Source organism: Puntigrus tetrazona, unplaced genomic scaffold (assembly GCF_018831695.1).
Source record: "Puntigrus tetrazona isolate hp1 unplaced genomic scaffold, ASM1883169v1 S000000148, whole genome shotgun sequence".
NCBI lineage: Eukaryota > Metazoa > Chordata > Actinopteri > Cypriniformes > Cyprinidae > Puntigrus > Puntigrus tetrazona.
The window spans coordinates 122,501-142,500 of record NW_025047824.1 but is presented as its reverse complement, the minus strand read 5'-3'; the positions used below and the strand labels follow the sequence as shown (position 1 = coordinate 142,500).

Genomic DNA, 20,000 nt, shown 5'->3' with positions numbered 1-20,000 from the left:
CAGAGAACAGATGAAGTGTCTGCAGGTGTGTTGAAGACGTCTCAGACGTGCGCTGGCAAGCTCGTAAACTAGAAGGCCGTGATACGAGCGTTTCTTCCTGTCGTGATTATCCCATTCAGACACAATCGGCCTATTAGTCCCAATCAGTGCTGAGCTGTAATCTGTTTAAACAGGCCTGATCGTTACCTGCAACACAAACCCAGAGAAAACACCCGAAGGCGACTTCTAGACATCAATATAATAATAGCACTAATATAGGCTGCTCTTCATTATTTTGAACGTAATGTATACATTGCATTTAATATAATGATGTAATGTCTTTATATTATAGTATATTATTTCATAAACATTTATCAATATGTCAATATATATATTCTCCGTGTGTGTATGCATATAGGTATTTGAATATGTTTATAGATAAGTATAAGCTCTAAAGATGAAACAGATGAAGGTGCATTATAAGTGCGCTATAGATATAGCTGATGTTGCATTTCATAAAATCATGCAATCGAACGCACTTTATATAGAGATGCTATGCATATTCCGAGACTGGCTGGATAATGCGTGGCCTGGAGAGTTTGGGGTTTGCGTGTAACGTTATGCGAGTAGTTTGTACTACCTAAAGGGAGCAGTGTGCACTGCGTACTTCTGAGTGCATACTGCAGAGCTGCTGCTTGTTTGAGCTCCGCCTCTAAACCTTTAACCCCCACAGAAACTATCTGAACTATTTCAACAGAGAGAGAGAGAGAGAGAGAGAGAGAGAGAGAGAGAGAGAGAGAGAGAGAGAGAGAGAGAGAGAGAGAATGCGTGTGTGATTTGATTTCAGTGGATCATGGAGCAGCGCTCTGACCGCGGTGCGTCGGAGTCTCCTGGCCGCACGGATGCGCTTCTAACACGGCTACTTTCGCTCCGGAGCGCCGCCGATCGGAACTAAAGCTGGAGGATCGGATCGGTACCGATGGCTGATCCTCTGCGGAGGACAATTCTAGCCAAACTCAGGGGCAAGAAACCCAAAGGGAAAGACGCGAGCAGCGCGAGCCGGCCGAGAGAAGGTAAAGAAAAAGTTTCTCAGACGCTAACAGAGAGAAATCCCGTTTCGGACGCGATGAACGCGGATCCGGTTCCCCGGTGCTCCGGGGGTCCCGCTGACCGAAGCGAACGCACCGAGCCGAAGCGCTTCCACGCGCCGCGGGTCCGCGGAGACTCGATCGGCTTCGGCGGCTGCGATTTAAGAGCCAAACGAGAGGCTTTGAAGCGAACAGATGGTCAAGATCTAAAGAATAAAGAGCCAAATGTTGCATTGCTCGAGCAAAAGGCCGGGAAAAACATCGCGCAGCCTCACGTGTTTGATTATATAGACGCGGAAAGCGATCTGATTCAGGTTATAGAGAGTTCGCTGGAGTATCACGGAGGGTTTAGGATGCCCGCGTTGCAAAGTCCGACTTTTTTCCCCACCGATCTGGAAATAACATTGGCCCCCGGGCTGAGGGACGGGGCCCCTCGACACCACTCAGTCGACAGCGAGGATGACGATTATTATGATAACCAGATTCTGCCCTTTTACGAGTCCTACACTCAGTTGAGCGAGCGAAATAAAAATATCGGCGATATCGGTGAGTCAATATCGGCCCCGGGGTCCAACAAAACCGCGCAAGAAACAGACCGACTGAAGTCGCAGCTAAAAGAGGCGTTTTATTTGCTGATAAACACCATGCATAACATTAGTTTCGACGGTCAGGTTGAAGATAACGGATTCGTGGATCAGGCAAGTAGCGCGAGTCAATCCAACGATAGCGTTAGCGCAGGAAGCGACGCGTCGGAAGAGCGTCGTAACGATTCCGGGTCGCCGCTGTTCGCTTTTATCGGGGTGGGCTTGACGGGGTCTTCGCAAAGCAGAAGCTTGCAGAATATTCGCGACTCGAACCCCAAACCGATTCTCCAGCGGTCGGTGAGCGATAGCAAGGTGAAGTACTCGGCGAATCGCGAGGAAGGGCCCCGACCCGCGGTCGCATCGGCACAGGCGACGGACCCCGCGGGAACCCTACGGACGCCTGTTACGACGCGACAATCCTGCGATGACGCGACGGTGCCCAAACACCCCGGAGTCACCGTTAACAAGATGCAGGAGTGGATGCAGAAAGGTCGCGTGCTTTCGTCCGAAATGAAGCAGAGGATCGCTGGTTCTTCGCTGAGAGCCAGTAACGCGAGGCCAAAAACTGCGCGACAGCAGACAGGTATGGAGGCCCGCTGTCACGGAGGACCGTCTCATTCATCTCACAGTCTCCCGTGGAAAACGCCGGGAGAGCTTCTGGGTGTCTTTTAACCGGTGCCGGGTTTTTTCCCTCCTCTTTCTTCATGACTAAGACCCCGTTCAAACCAAGAACAGTAACTACTCTAGTCAACAGTCGGAGTCGATCGAAACTTTTCAACCCTGAAACCTAGGGTTGAATTTGACTAAGTCTTACGTAAACATTTAGATATCAAACTCATTCGTTTTGGGTCTTTTCGCAAAACATTTAATTGCTGGTAAATACCGCGAACAAAAAAATCGGCCGTAAAACCGATAATCGGTTAAGCGCCGTTTGCGTACGACATAGAGCGGCAGGAGTCTCGTTTATTTAATTTTTTCTCAAATTCAAATCGTGGTACGGGTTTTGAAGAAAAGATGTCGGACGACCAAACAAAATCTCTTTATGAATGGAACGATTCAACGACTCGCTGACGATTTCTCGGATGAATCTGCGTTTTTGAACGAATGATTCAAAGACGAAAACTCAAATTGCTTTTGCAATAAGTGTCCGTTTCCGAACACGAATTGATTTTCAATTCCCAACCCTACTGTAGCCCACAACCGAAATACGCTCAGATTAATCTGCTTCAAATGTCGACTGCTCTATAAAGATGACTATAAAGCTCTCTAGCTCGTTACAGCAAGATGGATTCTGATTGGCTGCCGATGTTTTTATCGTTCGTCAGCTGAAAAAAAAAATGATTCCAGTGATATCGGTGCTGTCTTCATCGTTATAGCTGTGGTGTGGGCAGACGTTACCTTTACAGTTACGGTTCTTGGTTGCGAACGGGTCTCAACGGCGTTTCACGTAACACGTTTGGCAGAAGTGTGCCGGAGGCTCGACTGGTTCCTCTCCACTAACACACTCACTCTCTGAATGATTCATTTCACGCTTGTCGTCTTGGTAACGGCGGTGGTTTTGCGCCGGTGTTAATTGCGAGCGTAGCCTGATAAGTCACGATCCGGCAGATGGTTGGGTTTCAGCGTGCTTTAAAGGTCACTCCCAGGAAACGAGTGCTTGACAGCTGTCTTGTATCATGAAACCAACAAAACTTGGATTTTGCGTTTGAGTTTGTTGCCGCTGATTCGAGTGTAAACCACAAATCTGACGTTTTTTAGTGTTTCGTTTGTGCGCAGAGCAGCAACTTTGCCTTCTTTTAGGCGACTTGCATGCAGACGAATGTTTTCACATGCACTTTATAGTCGTGCTTTAAATGCAAGCTTTTAAGGGAGCGAGGTAATAACGTTAAAGATCAAAAGCTTTGCAAATTGGTTTCCAGTCCAGATTAAACCGTCAGCGCAAGCGCCTCGTGTGTTTAACGTGGCCTGCTGTAGAAATAATAGAGTTCAAACAGAATGCTCTTTGCTGCTGACTTATGCATTCGTGATTTGGAGGAACGCGGTCCGAACCGTCCCTCGCTTACCAATGGAAGCGAATGGGTGCCGTCGGAACGAGAGCTGATAAAAACACCCCAACAATCCTCAGCGCCTCCGGTCCACCCAGAAGACTAAAGCAGAAACAAATCCAGCATTAAATTCATTTTTTTAACCCTACCTCCTGTGGAAAAAGTCCATCTCCGGTCATCTCTCACACGCCGCGTGCGTTCTTAGACTCGTTCTTCGTCCTAATTCTAGATTTGTTTCAGCTTCAGTCTAACGGATGGACTGGACTGGTGCGTGTTATCCTTTTCATCAGCTGTTTAGACTCCCATTCTGACGGCACCCATTCGCTGCAGAGCGTCCGCTGGTATGCGACTGATTGTTTTAGTAGAACCCGCTGCGCCTTTCCTAAGAATAGAACCCACTTTGGCATTGCTAATGCCTTTTCGTAGATCGTAGCCATAAAGCATGTTTGTTTTTTTTGAACACACACACACACACACACACACACACACACACACACACACACGCACGCACACACGTGTCTCCCTGACAACATTATGCGTAACAATTTTGCACCCAGAAATGTCTGTGGCGACGCGCCGCTGGTGTTTGTTTAGAGCCGGAGGGAGCTGTTCTCGAGTGAATTCCCGTCCCATGGAAACACGGAGCCCCAGGGAGGGAATATTTGGAATGCCAAGGCCGTCGTTTCACTTGTTTGCTCTCGGTTCCCGAGGGCTTGAATGCAGGCGGGGATTAGAAAAGAGACATTACACGTTCGTTAAGGTAGGATTAGTGCGTCCAGCTTATTTTAATCTTAGGTGTCTGAGCTTTGAGTGAGTAGACTCAACTTATTTTAGTAGCGTTTGTGAGCTGATCTGTTAAATCTAGCTGATCTAATCAATTATTTGCGTTGTGGCATTATTATTTTAATTTTTTTTTTTTAATTGTGCATTAATCAATCTGTAATTCTGAGAATTATTAATGAATTAGATACCACATTTTCTAAAGACATATATATATATATATATATATATATATATATATATATATATATATATATATAAAACATTAAATTAATAAATTTGAATCCTGAAAATATTTTATATAACAGTTTGAAGAAAAATATTATAAATTACTTAGTTTTTAAATAATGTGTATTTATATTAATAGTTATAAGATTTTATTTTAATATTTAATTAGTACAATTGTACAAAAGTGCTTTTGAAGTCCCAACTACTATAATACATATAATCTATGCTGATTTTAATTATAAAAAGAATTGTCCCCTTTTATGATTACTGTTAATGCATTTTAAACAAACAAATTGATGTACTTTTAAAGAAAAACACTTTTTTTATTATATCTATTTATTTAATATTTTATGCACTGTTTCATTATTATTTGACAATTCTGCATTAATTTGCCACACATTTTAATAACCAAAAGTATCGCTATATATGTTTGGAAGAAAATATGTATGTATATATTACATTAAAAATATATATTTATATTATTTAAAATTTATAATGATATAAATCATTATATAAATGATTTATTTAAATAATAAAATGATGTGTATGAGGTCAGGAGTATGAGTATGCAGTTTGTTTTACTTCCTTTAATTGCTGGTTTAAAAAAAAAAAAAGTTTTGATTTTACTTTTACTGTGTTTAAAATCATGAGAGTGAGGTTTCAGCAGCAAAAAATGTGCGCCGTCTTCGTTAAAAACGTTGCTTTGCAAAAACAAACCAAACCAAAAAAACGCAGGTGTAATTTTGTTTTATGCAAAATACAAATTTCTTGATTTTCGGGTGAAAGATCACGGAAAACCCGTGTCCGGTGCTGCTCAAACGCAGCGATCTGATTGGCCGGTGGAGGCGATGACATCACAACGAGGTTGCATTCGTGGAATGCCTGCTATTTTATTTTTTTGTTATGATAAAGCGATAGCGTTGAAATGGTATTATTGTGAAAAATGTGTCTTTTTTGAGGCACGCAGATGAACTTTGACCTTTCAGAGCTACGTCTGCTGTGGATTTCCGGTTTGTTTTAGGACTTTTGGAGGAAATTGGAGAAAAGCGTGACGTTTTTGAACGCTTGGGTCAGTCTGTGAAGTTTTAGTGGCGAAACATTTGGTGGAAAACGTCAGTTGGTGCACTTAGATGGCCGTAAAATCATTATTGGATATTAAAGCTCCCTCAGCGGATATATCTGATGACATTCAGGCATTTTTAAGTGTTGTTTACGTTTATAAATACTTTTGATGCTGATTTTTGGACTGAAATATTACGAATAGGCTTTTTTTGAACCTGACTGACAATCCAGAATGTGATTGCAATTTTAATATTAAAAACATATTTGCAGAAATGTCTGATAGCAGTGTTTTAGAATAATACTAAAGCGTGGGCTGCGTTTATTTGATTAAAAATACGGAGCAAAAATAGTGAAATATTATTACAGTTTAAGTGAACGGTTTTCTATTTTAACACGCTCTGAGATAATATTTCTTTCTGTGATTTAAAGCAGCATTTTCAGCCTCGTTGCTCCAGTCTTCAGAGCCTTTAGAAATCATTTTAATCATGTTTATGTATTAAAAAGCATTTGAAAGTAGTTTTGCTCTGTGTTTATGGGTTGTTTGAGCTTTCAAAGTCTCCAGGTAGTGTAGGGTAAGGTTTTATTATTATATTTTGATTTCCTTGAAAGCTGTTCTTGGGAAGTCTTTGCATCAGTTGTTTTTCCTGCTTTAATTATTTCAGCCGAACCCTTGTGTGTGTGTGTGTGTGTGTGTGTGTGTGTGTGTGTGTGTGTGTTATGAAGACTGCAGGGTCTGGGTTACTGTGAGGTTACACGGTACAAAGACCGTACAGGGTCTTTCATGACGGAGAACGAGCTCTCACACGCCTGGGATTCCTCTGATCTCACACACACACGCACACACACACACACACACAGACAGACAAACACACACACACACACACACACACAGACAACACACACACAAACACACACACACAGACAGACACACACACAGACAGACAGACAGACACACACACACACACACACACACACACACAGACAGACACACACACTGACACAGAAGCACACACATACACACACACACACACACACACACAGACACACAGACAGACACACATACACACACACACACACACACACAGACACACAGACAGACACACACATACGCACAGAGACATAAACACACACACACACACACACACACACACACACACACACACACACACACACACACACACACACAGACAGACACACACACTGACACAGAAGCACACACACACACACACACACACACTCTCTATACGTCAGGAAGTGAACTTGATCAGTTGTTGAAGCGTCTCTGTTCTGCTCCCTGTTTTATTTTTTTACTAGCATGTTTTTTTTTCTACATGCCTTTACTCTTTCAAAATGAATTCGATTTTATTTTTCATTTTAGTTAAAGTTTAGGCATTTTTCTTAATTTTCTAGTTTTTTTATAATATTTTTTATTCCTTTTTAAACAAGTTTTATTGACATACTCTGATTTTATATATGCGTTTGTGTAGCGTGTTTAATTCGATCTCCGTTTCCCGTTTATTTAATAACCAATGAACCTCATGTGTCTGGTCCTCTGAAGTCAGACATGATGATTGTAGTTTCGTGGCTTAATCTGTAGTTTTAGAGAACGTCAGGCACTGTGGAAACCTCCGATGGGACGCTCTGACCGTAAATAAACGTCTGTGATTGTGGACGTTATGCTGGGAATTAAATCCGTTCGGTTCATTCCCAGCTGACCGGATCTGATCGAACGAGGCTGTTTTTCAGTGATTTCCAACACCTTGTTTTCCCTTTTTCCAGCCCGTTCTTAGAGGAAAATCATCGGAGCGGGAAAGAGCCGCTAAAGAGCTTAGCTCTTAGGTTGAAATCCCTCTTACGTAAGCGCAGCGTCACATGACTGTGTTGTTGGTGGATGCTGGAGCTGTAATAACATGTGAGCGCCTCCGGGTGTGACGCAGAGCATCATGGGTAACATCTTCACTGTAGAGCGCGGCGATAGCTGCTGAAAAACATAGAGATACTGTACTTTACAGAAGGTTGACTGTGTCCATATTTAAAGTACTTGTATAAATATTTCAAATATTTAGAATTTGTTATTATTTTTTTATATTTTTGTATTATTTACCAAAGTAACATTTCACCGATATTATATATTGATCTTTTGAAACAGCTGTTATATTATTTAACTTATTAAATGTTTTAGTAATAATATATATATATATATATATATATATATATATATATATATATATATATATATATATATATATATATATATATATATATATATATATATATATATATATATATACACACACACACACACACACACACACATATATATATATATATATATATATTCTTAATTGTTTTACTACTTCAGGTTACATTTATTGCTATTTGTTTTTGTTTTATTTTTTTTTATGATTTTTTAACGTCAATTAATAATTTGCATGTGTTAATTGTTCTGTATTTCGAAAAATATTTAATTGATTTTTTTTTCCAGTTTTAGTTGAATCTCACTTTTAGTAAACATACTCCAGTTAGTTGCCATGGCAACATGTCTCCTTTTTATGTCGTCCGTCCAATCGCACGCTTGACTTTGTTTCGGCTTAGCTCGCTTTTAGTTGCCGTTTAGCAGCACCGTGAAGGGTTTCAAGATGGAAGACGTTGTCGCTCTGGTGTTGGCTTTGATCTGACCCCGATGCGTTGGCATGTTTCGCGCCGCCGGCCGTCTTCGGGAGAGCTGAATGAGTGTTGTTTGTGTTTGCAGCAGCGATGGAGTTGTTGGGTCAGCGCCAGGCCTCGTTTAATCACATCACGGTGTCTAAAAAGCGTCAGTGGCTCCAGCAGAGCTCCGTCACAGCGCCCCCTGCAGCCGAGGAGGAGCAGACACACACACTCCTGACCGACAGAGGTGTGTATTCACTCACTGTCCCAGTCTGCGGAAATAAAAGCATAATGAAACTGAAAATTAAATTAAAAATAAATGAATGTTAAAACTTTTTGGAAACTGTATTTACATTTTTTTAATAAATATAAAAAATGACAAAACTACAAAAATATTAACTTTTTTCATTTTATGTTTTTAGTATTTTTGGTAAATGCTTTTGAATTTTTGGGCCTTTTTTTTCTAAATAAATTTTCATTTTATTACAATTAATAATTTTTGTTCTTTATTTTCAAACATAACATTTCACATTTTTTTCATCTGATATAATTTCTACGTATACATCTAAGATACTTCATTAGATTTCAGCTTAATTTTATTGTTTAAATTTAGTTCATTTTAGTCATTTTCTTATTGTATTTTTTTGTTTTGGGGTGGGGGTATATTTCTATTTCATTAGGGTATCAGTATACATTTTATTGAATTTATTTTTTATTAAAGTTTAGAGTTGTAGTGCTTTTTTTGCAAAGCAATTTTATTTTAATATTTTGAGTTTTTATTTATTTATTCATTTATTTTGTCCTTTATAAAGTTCCAAATAGTTTTATCTATTTATTACATTCATTATTATTTCAGTTTCACTTTGATTCACTAATCTCTGTTCTAGCAGCGTTCCTCGATTTATGTCTAATATTTATAATTAATATACTATTTAATCATCCTTTTATAATGTGTGCTAGTGAACTAGTTTATTTCCAGCAGCTCTGATGTTCTTCTTCAGCGTTATCTCAGAGGTTTTGATGGAGTTTGTTGGTGTCTGCAGAAGCCGAGGAGAACGACGCCGACGACGAGGGAGAGATCTGGTATAACCCCATCCCTGAGGACGAGGAGACGGATCCCGGCGAGAGCAGAGCTGCAGGTGCAGAGATCAGAGCTCGACTGACCCGTCTGTGTCGGAAAAGTAGTCAAATTAAACATGAACGCTTTTTGCAAGGCTTTGACCCAGAAATGCGAGATTATGCCGTGCACTTGACTTAAAACTGTAAAACACAAAACGAGATAGATATTAGTACACCAATTGCGAACTTTCCAATATTCCAAAAATAAAAACAATAAGCTAAAATAGTATGATTTAAAATGTGCAAAAACAAAAAGGATGAAAATGAGAGCGAATTACAAAAAACTAAACAATACTATAATAAAACGTAAATAAACAAAAGCTGATAAAAAAATATAATTGCAAATATGAATGAAAACCTGTAATAAAATTAAAAAAAAAAAAATATTATTTCAGATGAAGTGAATTATGAAGAAACTAAAACTGAAATACTGAAATAAAAATAATTGAAACCTAAACGTTCGTGTTTGAAATTGAACCTAATTAACAAATGAAAAAGATTCATATAAAAGCCACCTCTTAACAATTAATAAAAAGCACAAGAAGTGCAGTATATAAGTAAGACATGAAATCAAGTTAAAACGTCGCTGCATTTCACAAAGCAATCCAAATCATCCTCAAACCGTCACTTTACAAAAGAAAAGGTCATTGTTGTGACTTTTCAGTGTTGATGTGAAGTTCTTCAGCGCGTTGGTTGAGTGTGTGTGTGTGTGTGTGTGTGTGTGTGTGTGTGTGTGTGTGTGTGCGTGTGTGTGTGTGTGTGTGTGTGTGTGTGTGTGTGTGTGTGTGTGTGTGTGTGTGCGTGTGTGCGTGTGTGTGTGTGTGTGTTTTAGGCTCTGTTCTGAATGCTGTGTTGTGTTCCATTCCGGAACTTTCCTGGTGTGTTGTTGACTTTAGCTCGCGGCTGCATGAGCGTCCCAACACCCCTCGAAACATGAGCACACACTCGCCTTTTACATTACTGATGACACAGAGACGGTAACACTACCCACAATCCCGTGGGTGGCAGGTAACCGGATCCGAGTGTGGCGTTGCGAAAGGCAGCCGTCCACCCTGACCTTGTGTGTGTGTGTGTGTGTGTGTGTGTGTATAAGTGTGTGTTTATGCGAGTGTGTATGTGTATGTAAGTGTGTGTGTGTGTGTGTGTGTATGTGTATATAAGTGTGTGTGTGTGTATGTGTGTGTGTGTGTATGTGTATATGAATGTGTGTGTGTGTGTGTGTGTGTGTGTATGAATGTGTGTGTGTATGAATTTACAGTTAGTATATAGAATATAATAATACTGTAATTTATGATTGACACATGACATTTTTGTATGTATATTTAATAAATGGCTAATCAATTAATAGTGCATGGAAGATCACTTATTTTTGTGCATTTTTTATTAAATATAAGCACAATAAGTTTATAAAATTAAATTGGATGACTTAAAATTGTCTAAAAACAATGTTCTGTAAAAACTGCGTTTCACTTATTTTAGATTCATTCTTAGTTGGGAATGAAGCTTTACAAAGGAATGATTAATTATTTACATTCCGGAGCTTGTGTTGGACGAAAGCCAGTCCTCTGCAACGTGACTCTGTTTGAATTTCATTCAATTGTAATTCAGTAAATTCCTCTTCCTGTCATTTCTATTCAAATTCCAATTCAACAGCCCTGTGGGGTGTGAGCAGTGCAATTCAAATTCACCCTCACGAATTTAACGACTGAAAAACTGAATTTTGCCCAGCCCTGTGTGTGTGTGTGTGTGTGTGTGTGTGTGTGTGTGTGTGTGTGTGTGTGTGTGTGTGTGTGTGTGTGTGTGTGTGTGTGTGTGTGTGTGTGTGTGTGTAATGGAGCTTTGTTCTGTTGTTCTAAATGCAGCTCTTGAATCATTTAGATCACTTCAACACACAGTCCATGACACCAAACTTCACCATCTCAGATAAATGCTCCAGTTTTCTGTCTGTCACTAATGGCACAGGGTGTGTGTGTGTGTGTGTGTGTGTGTGTGTGTGTGTGTGTGTGAGACAGATTTAAGCCTGTAAAATGTCTTCTGACACTCTATAATTAGTGTGACTACTGACCAGATCGGCCCACTCACCACCTGTCACAATCAAAAATGTAAAATAAAACACACACACACACACACACACACACTCAATGAGTGCTATCAACCAAAATAAAACTCTCTTAATAATAATTATGCACACATGTGCAATTAATTAAAAATAGATTTTAAAAAAATGATATAAGCCTTTAAAGAAGTCTAGTGTTTTGATTAGAGATGCCGTATTCTGAGTGGACAAGAACAGGGGTGTGTGAGTGTGTGTGTGTGTGTGTGTGTGTGTGAGTGTGAGTGTTATGGAATGCAACCTTGCCTCCTAATCTGGGCCCCTGAGACTCTGTGTGTGTGTGTGTGTGTGTGTGTGTGTGTGTGTGTGTGTGTGTGTGTGTGTGAGGCGTCACATATTTGCATCTGGGTTATCATCTGTGTGTAGGGATTTATACCGTTAAATTAGTTAGAGCTGCTTAAATGGTTAAAAACTACAATTATGTTAATTAATCTAGATTGTTTATTGGGCTTTTGTATACAGGGCACCTAAAAGTTTGGATTTTTTTAAAGATTTGCTGAATGTAGTCTCTTATGCTCAGTACAGGCTACATTTATTTGCTCAAAAATAACATCAAATATAATATTATTACTATTCAAAATAGTTTAAATTTATATTTTATGTTCTATGTGGTTATGCGTTCTATCTTCAGAAATCATAATAATATACTGATTCGCTGCTCAAGAAACATTTCGGATTATTATATTATAACAGTTTATAACAATATTTTAATATCCCTAAAATTACCTTTCCAAATTAGCTTTCAAATCTTATTCACACTTTGCATTCAGATCGTAGAGACTCTTTGTATAGTTACTTATATGTAAGTAACTAGTGGTATTTGATTGGATTGGAAAAAGTGGGTTATGATATTATTGCTTAACATCATTTTGCTCCGCCCACATGGCCTTGGTGACATCAGCAGAATGGAATGTCATTTCAGAGACACAAAAATGAGTTTTTTTGTTTGTTTGTTTTTTTCAGAATAACATGCACTGATAAACAACAGACTAGATAAAATGGAAGCTTTCTAGTTAAGCTTTCAAATTGTCCAAATGGATTCAGCAAGTCTTCCCAACCCAGTTTAGTGTGATATAATTTAGAAAGGTTGAGTTTTGAAGTACTCCAAAACTTAATATACATGAGTAAATGAGAAAAGGCACACACACTTGAGATGCCAAAGTGTGGACCTCTGCCCCATCTCCTCCACATCAGTCTTTCTCAGCACAGTCTTTTTCTTTTTGGGTTTCTTCACACTGGCATGTCTCTCTCTCTCTCTCTCTTTAACAGAATTGGGTCTTTGTTTTATCTGGGCGGGTAAGTACCAGATCAAACGGAGGGTGTTGAAGGAGGCCCTGAACTGTGGCAACAGAGCCGCTGTTGTAGTAAAGCAGATGAACGTGCCATGTGATCAGAGAGAAAGAGAGGGTGAGGTAGAGGAAAGAGACTGATCTGGGTTGCTTGTTCGTGAAATCTGATTTTTCAGCCACTGCGTAATGACTGCGGTAACACACTGAGGGGATAACTGCATCCCAGGTCCAAAAGTCTCTCGTAAAAGGAAATATACTAATCGAGAGAGCAAGAGCAAATTGTGCTGAGGCTGATGGAGCGATTTAACCACAGCTCTCTTGGCCAGTGGAAGGTCTGGTTTATCGCTCCACTCTGGAATGTCCCACAGATGTTCTTTGTTTTTGATGTGTGTGACTGAACTGGAAAGGGACTTTTTGGGATATATGTAGTTATTATGGCGTGTATGTGCATAGAGCAAAGGGGAATCCTGTAGACCAAACAGGAGCGAACAGGCCAGAAGCAATAGGAAAGAATTATGGATAATGTGTCAAAGTTACTGGGGTTGTTCAGAGCACGCAACAAGAGTTTTGGTTTAGGCAAAGGAATAACTGATGACAAGAAGTGTTGAACTGCCATACCTTGAATGCACATTAATTATTCTGCAAATTTCCAAATGTGCATGTTTTTCTCATGTGACATGTTTTAAGTCCTTAAAGCATTTTTGTTTGCAAAGCTTCCACCAATGACGCATCTTGCTTTGAGTATTTCAAATGACTTTTTGGAAAGAATTTGGCTTGAAACCTTGAAGAATCTAACTAACCCAAATGAGAAATGTATTAATCTTGTGGTGTAAGATTTAATTATATATCCATATATACCCAAAATGGGATTGAGTTCTTCCAAGGATCAACTGGTGACCTTGGGGTCATTGACGTGGTCAGTATACTAATTAAACCCTTCTGTTTCATTCCACAGATCCATCAGAGCAGTCCACTGGTGGACTTTCTCCATCTTCTAGTCCCAACCCAGCTAAAAGGAGCACTACTATCACCTGGTCTTTTCCTGATAAAATCAAGTCACCACGGACTGTCCGTAAACTCTCTATGAAGATGAAGAAACTTCCTGATCTGAGTCGGAAGCTTAGCGTTAAAGGGAACCCATGTAGCAATGTGGGCATCAGCAACTGCCAATCAGAACCCAGGGCTCACTCACCAAGAGCCAGTGGCATGACGGAGCTGGGCCAGTCCAGACTGTCCCCTGCAGGTGTGACAACAGCATTGGCCAGCGGTAATGTGATTTGGAGGTACCATTTGGACAGCAGTGTTTCTACGCAGCACAACTTTGATAAGAGGAGGAGCAACAGCAGTGGCGTTCCCAAATCGGCAAGTAAGGGAGGTTACCTAAGCGATGGAGACTCACCTGAACTTGTCGCCAAATCAGGAAAGCATGGAAACTCCGAAAGAAAGAATGGTAAAACCCGGGACAGGGATCCAAATGGGAATGGCATTAGTCCGAGGCTCCCTGGTACGGAGCTGGATATTGACGCTTTCCGTTCGTATAGTTTCTCGGAGCAGCCAAAGTGCCTAACTTACATCTCTGGACTAATGAGTCTGCATTTCTATGGCGCAGAGGACCTAAAGCCACCACGGGTTGATTCCCGCGACGTCTACTGCGCCATTCAGGTGGACTCCGTCAACAAAGCTCGCACAGCCTTGCTGACCTGTCGGACAGCCTTTTTGGACATGGACCACACTTTCAACATTGAGTTGGAGAATGCTCAGCACCTCAAACTTGTCGTTTTTAGTTGGGAGTCCACACCACGAAGGAACCGGGTGTGTTGCCATGGAACTGTGGTTCTCCCGGCCTTGTTTCGTGTAAGTAAGACGCACCAGCTTGCGGTTCGCCTGGAACCACGGGGAATGATCTACGTGAAGCTGAGCCTCATGGAGCAGAGGCAGAACTCTCTTGATGGCCAGGAGGGAGATCATGAAATGCAGGTGTTCGGCGTAGAGGCCCGGCGCGTGGTGGAGCGGGAACGTTCTGGATTAATGGTTCCACTGCTCATCGAGAAATGCATCTCTGAGATCGAGAGAAGGGGTTGTCAGGTGAGTGACTGGAACAGATCTTTATGTTTCTTTAACCTGCATGCAGTTCCAAGCTAGGTTATTAACAGTGTTTATTTATATAATTTGCTGTCAGTACTACTTTGCATAGTAGTACTGACAGCCAATTATATAAAGTTTATTCTGCAACTATATGTGAGCCACTTTTATTTTGACTTTCTAAAGAGTGCCACATTGTAGCAACTTCAGAATAGTCCTAGAAGAGTTTGAAACATGGGCTTTCTGAAGTGTGTCACACTGATTCACCTTCAAAAGAGTCTTGGAAGTGTATGAGACATTGACTTTGTGAAGAGTAAGAATAGATTGAGACGTTTTTGATATTGTCACATTAGCACCTGCAAAAAAGTCTTAAATGAGTTATTACTGAGGAGTATTATACCAGTCACCTTTTAAGAGAGGCTTGGAAGAGTTTGAGACATTGATTTTCTGAAGAGTGTCGCGTTGCTTGACCTTAACAAAGAATCTGAGATAGGTTTGAGACATTTGAATGATTCCCCTTCAAAAGAGTCCTAAAAGAGTTTAAGATGGGTCTTCCTTTGATGGGTCAGAAAGAGCAATAAGAATGTTTGAGGAAACTTTCTTGGTATCTTTCAGTTGTAATTGAGCCTGGAAATTACGCATTTAGCCTTAAAGTTATCACCATGGCTTGTTTAGTCTGCAGGCCCAGAAGGAATAAATACATGCATGCGAACAGTGTGAACAGCACAAACGCATGGAATCTGATCTATCCAATTCTGGTTTGGGCCACTTCCATGTATCATCCGAAGTCCAATGTTTTGCAATGCGACCTTAATCTGAACAGTCATATCAGGATTCATGGCACTTTTTAGGCCTCTTTGATTAGAGTATTATGTTGACAGCTCTCTACATGCAAAACTAGAAGGAAAACTGTATGGAATATAGCTTTTAGATCTTTCTTATCATTCTTGTCTGGCTTCCTTGCCACATCACCTCATAAATGTTTGTGTAAAAGTGGACTTCATTAGTCTCCATCTTTACCTCTGTATGGCAGCCTGCTTCATGCCAACTTAGTTTTTATTTTGTGCATGTATTTCAGGACTCTTACCAGTTTACATTTAAATCTGATATTGGCCACATTTACAAAATAATGCGAATGGTCGGATTTCAGCAACAAAATCAAAACTGAGCACTAAGGCTTGGTGTGTGAACGTAGCCCATGAGTCTCTTCTGTCATTCGCTAGGCTTCGGTTAAAGTGAGCTCGCCAACCGTTCTAAAGTCCTTGTCCATGGACATTACACACTCACACAAACAAGCTTAGCAAGGCCTCTCGGTGGTTTGTGTGCACAGGCATATTGCCAAAATCCTAGCCATTCATCTCCGTTATACACACACACAATCTGTCTCTGTTACAGTGTCACCCAGAGTTTAATGCTGTTCTCGTCCATTCATCCCACCAAGTGTGTCTGCCGTCAACCCACAAAACAACTCAGAATGCTGTTCTCCGATCAGATTCACCCCTGCAGCTCAATACTAACACATAGAAGATCTGATTCTAGATCAGTTGAGACAGACTACCAGCCCCTATCGGTGTAAAAAAAAAGCTTGTAGGTCCTTTGGGAAGGTGTTAAAGTTCTGCTGGGATCGTGAGGGTGTTTCTCCCAATCTGTTTTTACCTCAGCTGACCCCTTTGTGAAGTGTTGTCGGCCTCCGAATGCTAAATCTGCAGCTCAAGCCCATGTTTATGTCCTCGTATCAAATTTAGCATGTTTTTTTTCTCATTCGTGCGCTGCCCCCAAATTGCATTGCTGTGCGGTCATCACTTTTTCAGATGATGCAACCTAGCAAAGTCACGCTGACGTACAATTTCACATACTATTTTAAGTTAGTATGCAGTATGTATGTAAGTACAGTGCAAGTATTCGTGCAATGCAGTAAGGTCATGTGACAAGTACAGCATTCCGATTATTGCATACATCATACTCTTACTTTTTCCTCATTTATATTGTTATGCATACATGCAATTGTTTATGCCTAGGTTTATTTCTGCAATAATTTATGCATAAACTGTAAAGAGTGCAGCATACTCGTTTAAAAGAATGATTATTGCATCCATTTGAGATTGCTCATTGTCATTTATTCATGCATTTATGTTTTTTTTAGGTTTACAGTCTTCCAGTCTGTGGTATTTCTGGTACCAGAGATACACAAATGGTGCAATTATTGTATTTATTTTTGAGATGATAATTGGACGCTTCTTGCCAATGTAAATATTCTTGGTCATGTGACATCAACATAGCACGATGCTGTTTAAGACGGTAATTGCGCACTGTATACTGCAGTACATACTGTGAAATTTGCAGTAGCCTAGCCTAGTGGTTGTTATATATTGTTATGCATCCAGTTCTCTAGTGTTCTCGAAATAAGTGAACTTGGTTTAAGGTCAGAGCTTAGCTGCTCACTGTGTTGTTTTTTTACTAAAGTCGGTATAGTTTGTCTTAAGAAAGCACAATATACACAGCTCGCGAAAGCTAAAGGAATGTTTCTTCTGAACTGTGGCCGCAGGAAAACCACCAACCTGGATGGGTAAATGATTAGCTGTGTGCCGTGAGGGTTTTTCCGGAGCACTTTCTGCTTGTTTAAAAGAGTAGCTGACCTAAGAAATCAACACTTTGTCTCTTTTATTTACGTTTCTTGATGTACGAAATGTTCTCTTTGACGCTGGTGAATTATTCCTTTGGATTCATAGCTTGGAAACGTACTTTCCGTGCCTCTAAAGTTACGAGAGTCATTTCCAACTGTTATTTTTACAAATTAGCTTGTGACCTCCAAAGTGTGACCTACTAAAGGGCAGCTCCGGAAGCCAAGCGCCGAGACGTTTGGCTCGTGCCCAAATGAAAAATTCCTCTTTGGGTTTAATGCGGCAGCGTGGAATCTGCGGTCACATGCGCTGTTACGGGACGAGCTAAATCTGAAGAACAACCCTGAACCAGGATGTGTTCTTCACCAGGGGAAGAAAGGAGGAAGGTTTTAGTGGATTCAGGAAACTCTTCAGCTGTTTTTAACAAGGCTGTGGTCAAGCTATTATTTCCTCTGGGTGACATTTTTAGAGTCAGACACACACACACACACACACACACACACACACACACATTGTGGTCTGAATCAAGCTGCTGTTTCACACTGCAGGGAATATCTTCTCTTTGTTGGAGCATGTGCTGCTAAATCATTGCAGAATGAGACGAAACGGCAGTAAAATGTGTGCATATATGGGTTGTTCACGATTAAAAATTGGACCAATTGTGTGACAGCCAACCCTTATAATACAATAACATATCTTCATTCAGTTACAAAGAGCATTGGAGAGGTTTATCGTCAATGCTTTTATACGACAACTATCCAAATACTGTATATTAAATACTAACGATTTGCATTCGTTTATTTTTACATTTATTTATGCATTTAGCTTTTCTTTGGCTTTAATTAATGCATGTTTATTCAAAATTGCAATTATTTATGCATTTGTTTATTTTGCCTGTATGCATTTATACGTTTTGCCTATATGCATGCTTTTCCTCAATATTGTATTGATACTCAGGCTCATTCATAATGTTGAGCACAGTGCATTGTGGGATTGTGTTTTTTATTTTTGCAGAATTAGTAGGTCGTCAAAGATGTTTTAGCACCGCACAGCATTCATGGTAGTATAGTGTAGGAAAATACTTACACAACCATACAATGATTATATAATGCAGCAACTCAAGTGGACAGAGACTTATTAAAAATGTTAAAAAGTCAGATTAGTTTGAAATGATGGCTGAATGTTATTCATTGAATTAAACTGAAACATAATGTCATTGCATAACGCTTCTTTTAATCTAAGCGCATAGTGTAGTGTGCATTAGGGTGCTGGATCTGATTGGCTGCCTCTGCTCTTAACTCCGCCTCCGAGCATGAACGTGTTGAGTTTGTGCTGCAGGTGTTTGTGAGCTGGTCCGGATCCAAGCCGGTTAACGCTCCGGATCTCTCCGACAGCCAACAGGAAATGTTTTTTAAGAATCGGATAATAAGGAGATGTGCTTCTACGTGCAAGCTGTCACATTTCTACATCTTGTGCAACAAAGACGAGGCTTAAGTCAAAGACCTTCGCGTCGGTACTGCGCTAAAACTGATACAAAACAGTTCAGATCTCTTTCATTGATCTCGAACCACGCTCCACGCTTCACTTTTTCTCAATTGTGAGACTTTTTAGACTTTTAACTAAAGGTGAATGAGAGATGTTTAGCAAACATCTCCACCGGTTTTTGCATGAATTTTATATAAACAATAAATATTATTTATTATAATTAAAATATTATTTTATATAATATAAAATATTATATAATTAAATATTATTTATTCATTAGTTTTTTATATTGTACTCAAGTAATGTAATGATTTATTATTATAATTAGTAATAGTAATATAATGATAATAATAATACTTTTATAGACAAATAATACTTAATATATAATAATACTTATCAATTATTAATAATAATAACATTACAAATAAAATAATTATTGTAACTGTTGTTATTATTAGTTCTCATTCAATAAAAATGGACACATTTGATTGATAGAATAATTACTATTATTTAGTATTTAATGATGTTTGCGTATTTTATTTTTATTAATTTTATTATTTTGATTAATTTTTATATTTATATATTTGGTTGTTATTCAATTTAATAAAACGTGCAAAAAACATTTCTTAATAGTAATACTTTTATAAATAAAAAAAAATATCTTTCTTGCACATGCGCTATATATATGTGTGTGTGTGTGTGTGTGTGTGTGTGTGTGTGTGTGTGTGTGTGTGTGTGTGTGTGTGTGTGCGCTCTTTTTTTCTAAAGTAGAGCTTTTTTCTCCTAATTCCCTCAGCGGTGATGTTAACGTCAGCACTGCCTGACGGTTATTGGTGTTATTGATCAGCGATGTTGTTGAGAGGTTCTCTGAAGGTT

General features: G+C 39.6%; 1 protein-coding gene across 5 annotated transcripts in view; it reads left to right on the top strand.

Moving 5' to 3' along the window:
• The first annotated feature begins 757 nt into the window (after positions 1-757).
• The window catches only part of syde2 (synapse defective 1, Rho GTPase, homolog 2 (C. elegans)), a 29,592-nt gene continuing 10,349 nt past the window's right edge, over positions 758-20,000 (top strand). The window contains exons 1-4 of one of the 5 annotated variants that reach the window (XM_043230176.1): positions 758-2,234; positions 8,519-8,662; positions 9,459-9,554; positions 13,892-15,021. In XM_043230176.1, the coding sequence (XP_043086111.1) occupies positions 959-2,234; positions 8,519-8,662; positions 9,459-9,554; positions 13,892-15,021 (2,646 nt within the window). In that variant the 5' untranslated portion in view covers positions 758-958. The remainder of the gene's footprint in view (positions 2,235-8,518; positions 8,663-9,458; positions 9,555-13,891; positions 15,022-20,000) is intronic. The other 4 variants (XM_043230175.1, XM_043230174.1, XM_043230178.1 and 1 more) reach the window with 4 other exon arrangements.